The sequence below is a fragment of the Cotesia glomerata genome, linkage group LG2, assembly GCF_020080835.1.
Source record: "Cotesia glomerata isolate CgM1 linkage group LG2, MPM_Cglom_v2.3, whole genome shotgun sequence".
Taxonomy (NCBI): Eukaryota; Metazoa; Arthropoda; class Insecta; order Hymenoptera; family Braconidae; genus Cotesia; species Cotesia glomerata.
In genome coordinates this window covers 10,784,499-10,791,693 of record NC_058159.1, presented here as the reverse complement: position 1 = coordinate 10,791,693, position 7,195 = coordinate 10,784,499, and the positions used below count along the sequence as shown (strand labels likewise).

The following is a 7,195-nucleotide window of genomic DNA, read 5'->3' as shown; positions in this document are numbered from 1 at the left end:
AAAATTAAAAAAAAAACAAATTTTTATATTTAAAAAAAAAATTATAGATTCATTCATAATCATATAAAATTAAATTAACTACATACTTTCATTTATATCTTTCACTTTGAAGTTTCAATAATTTTGTTTTTTTTTTACCCACTGTATTGGCTTTTTTCATGGTATCTACTGCCTTTTCCGAATCAAAAATATAATGCCTGCCAACATTGATATCAGGATACTTACCAGAAAAACTTTGCGTAAATAATGGTTGCATAAGCAATTTAGATAATTGATTTCTCTTAAGTTTTAAGTGTCGTCGAAGATCTGCCGATTCTTTAGTCTCCAATGTCATTTCTCTACAATAATAAATTTGTAATATATATTAATAAAATGATAAATGATTTAAATTAATAATTAAGTTTATACATGCGATTGCAGGATGCTTACTGTTCATCTTCATCGAGCAATAAATCCATTTCTTCGGCGGCTTTTTTCAACCAATTTTTTTTCAAATTATCACGCTTACTGAATAACTCCAACTTATCGATTTCTCTAGCTACATTAACACGCTCTTTAACAGCAACTAGAAGTCGATCTATGATTGGAAACATAGGAATATCCTGAGCTGTAAAAAAATGAAATTTTTTTATTTGCGAAATCAATGATAAATATTAAGTAAGCATACACATCTTGAAATTTTAAAAAGTATGTGAATTCAACAAATTTATTTATATTAAATGAAAAATAATAAAGAAAATCGTATTATATATAATTGCTTATTATTATGAATTCAAATAATTCACTGATGAAAGATAATTTAATATGTAAATACCTTTAAAAAAAATAATTCAGTAAAGAAGTTATGATATATTTTGATATAAAAAATCTGTAAGTATCACTTAAAAAAACGGGTATGATTAACTTCATATTTTCTTAAAAAAAAGCCTCTTTAACGTTATTTAGCTAATTATTTCTAGTCAAATTATGAAGATACAAAAATTTCGTTGTTTTTGTGAAAGTCTATTTAGCTTTATAAAGTACGATGTTATGGTAAACAAAAATAAAAATAAATAAAAAGTATACTTCTCTGGCTACAATTTAAAAAGAAGTATAATAATCATGTATAGAAAATATGCTAATATTTTCACTGAAATAAAAAAGTAAAAGAAAATGGGTAAGAATAACAAACTTACTGTGTCCAAGTGTTTTACAGAGCTTCGTATAATATTGTTTTTCAGAAGGTTCCATCATCAAAACAGTAATACCTTCTTTTTGAGCACGTGCTGTTCTACCACTCCGGTGAACATAGCTTTCAGAAGTTCGCGGTACTTGATAATGAATGACATGCTCAATATTAGGAATATCAAGACCTCTAGCCGCTACGTCAGTAGCGATCAAAAGACCGTTTGGATTTTTTTGAAATCTTTCAAGATTTTTCAAACGTTGTTTTTGCACCATATTTGCATGAAGTGGTAATGGATTACAATCAAGAATACCAAATAATGTTGCCAAACGTTTAACACATCCAATACTATTACAAAATACTAATGTTCTACCGGAATGTCTTTTCAAAAAATAATACAAATAGTAATCTTTATGATCAACTGTACATGCTATTCGACATTCCGTCAATGTTCCTGCAGTACCTGAAATTAAGAAAATAATAATTAATAATAATTATTAATTGAATTAAAATTAGTACTAAAGTTGAAAAATAATTCGAATAAACGTACCTCGCTCTTTAGTTACATCAACAATTTTCGGATTTTTTATTTTCAATAAATCAATAACTTTTTGCAATTTTTGTCCAGGAGTGATCTTAAAAATTTTACTTGAAGGTCGACGCTTTTTTTTACGTAATAAAAAGTCAGGAATATCATGAACTAGAGTCAATGTAGCGGAGAATACAAAAGTCTGACGTTTTTTTAAAGCTTCTGGATTACTATTGATTCTTCCTATTAGCTGATGAAGTTCTTTAAAATGTCCTTTTTCTAACATACGATCGGTTTCATCAATAGCTAAATACTTAATAGTATTCAACTGATTCAAATGTATATTCCCTTGATCAATAAGTTCCCATAACCTACCAGGAGTTGCAATTACTATTTCAGGACCTTTTCTTAGTATTCTTTCTTGTTTGACAGCTGCCATTCCACCAATAATAACAGCAATGTTGATGTCAGTATATTTAGCAGCTTTACGCAGATGTTCTCGTATCTGGATCGCCAACTCTCGTGTTGGTGTCAAAATTAAAGCGTACAACGGCTTCATTGAGTCACTTGCTAATGGTGTGTTACCATCATTAACGAGACCATAATCAATTACTTTGACGCAGCCAATACCATCATTATTTGTCATGTCATCCGCATCATCATCATCATCATCAACATTATCGTCAAATTCTTTTTGGTCATCTTGTTCAGAATCGGAAATTTCATCGATGTTTTTATCATTTTCGTCACTTTTGTCGGTTGAAACTGACCAACGGTCAGTAGTTCCACACCGTCTAGTTTGCTTGATTGCTTTTAAATCTTCTATGTTCTCAGACTCAGTTTCCGATTCTTCATCTTCTTCAGACTCTTGAGTATTATTTTCTATTTGAGGTTCCTCTTCCTTAAATCGTAAAATTCCTGTTAAAATAGGAATACCAAACGCTAGTGTTTTACCACTTCCTGTTTCAGCCGCTCCTAAAATATCTCTACGGCCAAATATTGCAGGCCCGAGAGTTAAAGATTGAATATTGGTTGGATTTTTGAAGTTTTGCTCTTCTAGTGCTTTTATTATTGGAGGCGGAACTCCTAAAGCACTCCATACCGCTGAATTGAATTCTTCAACATCTACAGTTGTATCTTTACAAACGTCATCAACTGCTTCTTTAGGCTCATCAATATTTTTTAATTGAATAATAACTTTTTTCTTTTGCTTAGTGGATTTTTTAAGCTTTGGCCGGGGTATTGTTAATTTTTTTGATTTTTTTCGTGACGGTTCATCACTAATCGGTGGTAATTCTTCAAATCCATAAAACATTGTCAAATATTTGTTTTAAAATGAAAATTTAACAGTAATATATTTCTTTCAATTATTCAAATATTTAAACCTGAAATTATTTATAAAATAATTACTCGTGAAAAATTTATAGGATATAACTGATGAGAAGTAAAAATAATCATACATACCTTTATTGTGTTGTAAAAATGAAACAAATGATACTTGTGATGTTGATTTTATTTTATAAAAATGAAAAAAAAATATTCACAACATATAAATTCAATAATATAATATAAAATATGTAGAATGTAAACAAATACAGAAAATACCAATAAATAACCTAACTTAAACACACTATCAAACCACGTGCGATATAATTGAAGGTTAGAATTAAACAACAGACGCTATCTGTTCAGAATTAAATTAAGTTAATACTTTATTTTGATGTTGTGCACTCCGTAGATAAAAGATTATCCGCATTTGGTCATATGATGTAAACGTCCTCTGTTGTTAATCTCGATGATAGATGATTTTTCGTAAGCGTCAGAAACTTTTCTCCATAAAATAGAATTAAATAAATAAGATAAAAATAGATTTTATCAAACAAATAATTAAAATTGAAATAAGTATGATTGTAGTAAGCATCCAATTTTTTTTAAATTTATAAAGAATTCACTTATTACAAGAATAATGTAATAAAAAAATTCGTTGGGAAACTTTTATGTTTATCTTCTGCAGTTTTTTAAATTTTTTTTTTCAATCATTGAGTTTCAAAATATTTAATAATTTTCAAAAATCGACTACTGATATCGTACTCACAAATGTAACTATTTGAAAAACGAAAATGGAAAATTATCTGACCGTTTTTGAATACTTTTTACAAAATAACTAAGTAGAAGAAAAATATTTAATAAATAAAATCATATTATGCATAGTTTTTTTTTATTTTCTAGGCGAACAATTTTTTTGATTTTCTTAATAAGTTTGTTTGTTGAAAAAAATCCTGAAAATTGTCCGATGTTTGTTAATTTCAGTATCATACTTTTTCTTGCTTTGTAATGCTAAAATTAATACTGATCAAAAATTGTTCAAGAGGAAAAAGAAAAATCATTTAATTTAAAACTTAATTATCCTAAAACTTTATAAAAATTGAATTATGAGGACAAATGCAACAGAGTTTTAAGAAACTTGCAAAAAAATTATCTAACTATCAATTATAGCAAACTGATTAACTATTGCTTCAAACTTATATATAAAAATTTTAATCATTTTATTGCTTTGCTGAAAAATAAAATAATCATAAATAGATTTAGTGATAATATTTATTAAATTTCTCCGGTGTAAACCATGAATTATTAAATTGAATCTTATAAAAATTGTTTTCATATTGTATGCTACTTTAACGCTATTTAGATGACTAAATGTAAAAGTCTATGTCTAGGTAAGATACAAAAATATAAAATTTTTTATACCCAACTTCTTTTAAAAATTCGTATACACATACATAATTAGTAACGATAATAAAATTAGTTAGTCAAATAGAATATTTTTTCCATGTCCGTACCACAAATTTAGATTCTTGTTCTTTTTTGCGAATAGAAAAAGCACCTTTTTTCTTTTATAAGCAAACAAATGTCTTGACGTGCGTTGATATTATTTCAAAATAATGGAAAGAATTTTAAATTTTGGCTGTAGAAATGGAGAAAAATATCTAAGTAAACACTCCACAGAGGAAAGTAAAATGTCTAAATCCGCGTGTTTGTCTTGAGTCAAAAGAAAATTTTCCTTTCTGGTTGAATAATCGACTTTAAAACAAAAAAAAAAAAAGAATTTTAAACCATGGAAATCGTTGAAAGAATTTAATTATCTTGAATCAAACAGAAAAGTTCTTAAACTAAGTGATATTATCGTAAGCTAAGAAAATTTTCTGTGCTCAAGACTATTTCTGCTTGATTAAGAACAATGAACTTTTTTAAATGATTTACTGGTTTAAAATTATTTATCTTAAATTAAAATCATTTTTTGATCAGTATACTTTCCTCTTACTCTCTAAACATGAATTAGTGAAAATTAACTTGAATAAGTGAATATTCACTTATTCAAGTAAATTTTCACTAATTCATGTTTAGAGAGTAAGGTGTGTAATACACTACTTTCATTAATCATGATAAACATTCAAAATCTACACAAACAAGATAGCGAATCCTGACTTGAGCAGGATTATAAATTACAAATTGATTGTGTCGAAACTGCGGCTTTTGAAAGAGTGGCACATTGACCAGTGGTTCAAAAGGAACTTCAACTCCTCTTGAAATATGAATAGAATCTCGAGGACTAGAAATACCTCTGACAAATACTGAATGTACACCGTCTGATAGTTTTTTCATATTCTGTGCCCGATAGAATTCTTTCATATTACCCAATGCAACTTCACACAACAACATAATACCCTGAAGATTTCCATTACACACTAGACTTTTACTGTAATTATCTGCTTTTAAAGAGATGCTTGTAAAATAAATTCCTTTTCCAAACATGTGGCCAGTGTGTTTAGCATTCAGAGGACAAATCTTTAAGCCTTTTGAAAAAATAGCACCGATATTATTTAATCTAGTTCCATGCCAAAGTAATTTTTTGTTATGAAGATCTTTCGTGTAATTTTCTTCTTCACCGTGTCTATTGATCATGAATATATCATTGATTTTGATTCTAAAGTGATAATGAAATTCTGAATGAGTGTTTTTTACGTACTGCTGAATCATATTAAAAATCTCACAGTTTTTATCTAGTGCAATGATAGTCGAATTTAAATTTTTATAGCACCAATCTAATGAACGTTTTACCAGAAAATTTTCAAGTAACTTGCTGTTACCATAGATGAATCGTATTAATCTTTGGACTGGGAATGTTTAAATAACAGTATTTTCATTCTCCTCTGGTATATCTAAAGGTGCATACATTAGAAGCTGATTACAATCCACCAAAAAATTGAATTTAGTTATACAACTAACAAGTGGTAATTTTTCTGATACATAATAATGATTTTCAGTCCCAACTATTCCCCAACTTTGAACTAGTTCAAGTAGTTTCTCCCCTTTATTTTGAATATTGATGTATTCATCATATCCAAAATGATAGTCACAATTTCAATTTTATTGTATGAAATCTCATTATAATAAAGGATGTTGTTTCCAAAAACTTATCGAGTACTTTCGGTCTTGATCCTCATATAAATAAGTTAAGGTTTTACGACATTAGTTCAAATACAAAGTTATACACTCATAAATTAAATTTTTATGTCTGCTTGATTAGGTAATCCATTACTTGGAGACTCTTTTTAATTTTACGTATCATCTTCTTCCTCTTCATTATTATTATTTATAGTTAGTCCTTCAAAAACTGTTCAAAAAAGTATAGAATTAATTTAAAATGCAAAATAATTTACATAACCTTTATATATATAATTGAATATTTTAAAAAAAGTTACCTTTTGTTTTGTTATCGAATTTTTTTCTTTCTTCAATTGTAAATTACTCTGTTAAAGTATAAATATTATCTATAAAAATATTGAATAAATAATTTTTTGTTATTAGCAAATAAATTGTGAAAATGTAAACACAAATTCTAGCACCCAGTATAGCTTCAACAATTGCGGCGAAGTGTGTGGTTATGGTTGTGTGTGTAAGCACCTTAGTGTACGACATATTCTTACAATTCGTCTCTGCGCAAAAGATCCTTTGAACTTTTGATGAAAATAAATTTTACGTAAACGTAAATTGGAGGCTAGGTAATTTTCAACATATTTTCAGAAATTTTGTTTATTTTCTTTTAATTACTAATAAAAGTAAATTCAAATTCTAATAAAATAATGTTTCTGAAAAAAATCAGATGACAGACTATTGCGGGAGTGTCATAGTAGTTTTCATAATTTAATTTATTTAATTGTTTAATTAGTTATATGCCAGAAGTTAACTACTGTACCCACTATTAGTCTTTTTGATAAAAATGCCGATAATTACAAATGAATTAGAAATTCACAATTCTTAAAAATTTGAAAATTTTGAAAAAAACACTCGAATAGATTTTACGATTTTCTATACGAGTATTTTTTCCAAAATGAAAAATTTTAGTTAATTACAGATAATTATAATTATAATTTAAAATTACAGATAATTTTAACTCATCATATTTTTTAAAACAGGGTATTTATTAAAAAAATTACGGC

General features: G+C 27.2%; 1 protein-coding gene across 1 annotated transcript; it reads right to left on the bottom strand.

The window, feature by feature from the left end:
* Positions 1-58: 58 nt before the first annotated feature.
* Positions 59-3,176, bottom strand: LOC123258712 (ATP-dependent RNA helicase DDX24). Its single transcript, XM_044718887.1, has 5 exons — positions 3,159-3,176; positions 1,716-3,079; positions 1,176-1,628; positions 430-607; positions 59-338 (listed from the first exon to the last, which is right to left on the bottom strand). The coding sequence occupies exons 2-5, from the start codon at positions 3,007-3,009 to the stop codon at positions 89-91; spliced, it is 2,175 nt and encodes a 724-aa protein (XP_044574822.1). The 5' UTR covers positions 3,010-3,079; positions 3,159-3,176; the 3' UTR covers positions 59-88.
* Between the last annotated feature and the right edge of the window lie 4,019 nt (positions 3,177-7,195).

Bases quoted from the DNA above. Each gene is read 5' to 3' on its own strand.
- LOC123258712 (XM_044718887.1), bottom strand. From the start codon at position 3,009: ATGTTTTATGGATTTGAAGAATTACCACCGATTAGTGATGAACCGTCA. The intron at 1,629-1,715 runs GTACGTTTATTC...TCTTAATTTCAG, and splicing joins TGATGTAACTAAAGAGCGAG to GTACTGCAGGAACATTGACG. The intron at 339-429 runs GTAAGCATCCTG...TTATTATTGTAG, and splicing joins TTGCTCGATGAAGATGAACA to AGAAATGACATTGGAGACTA.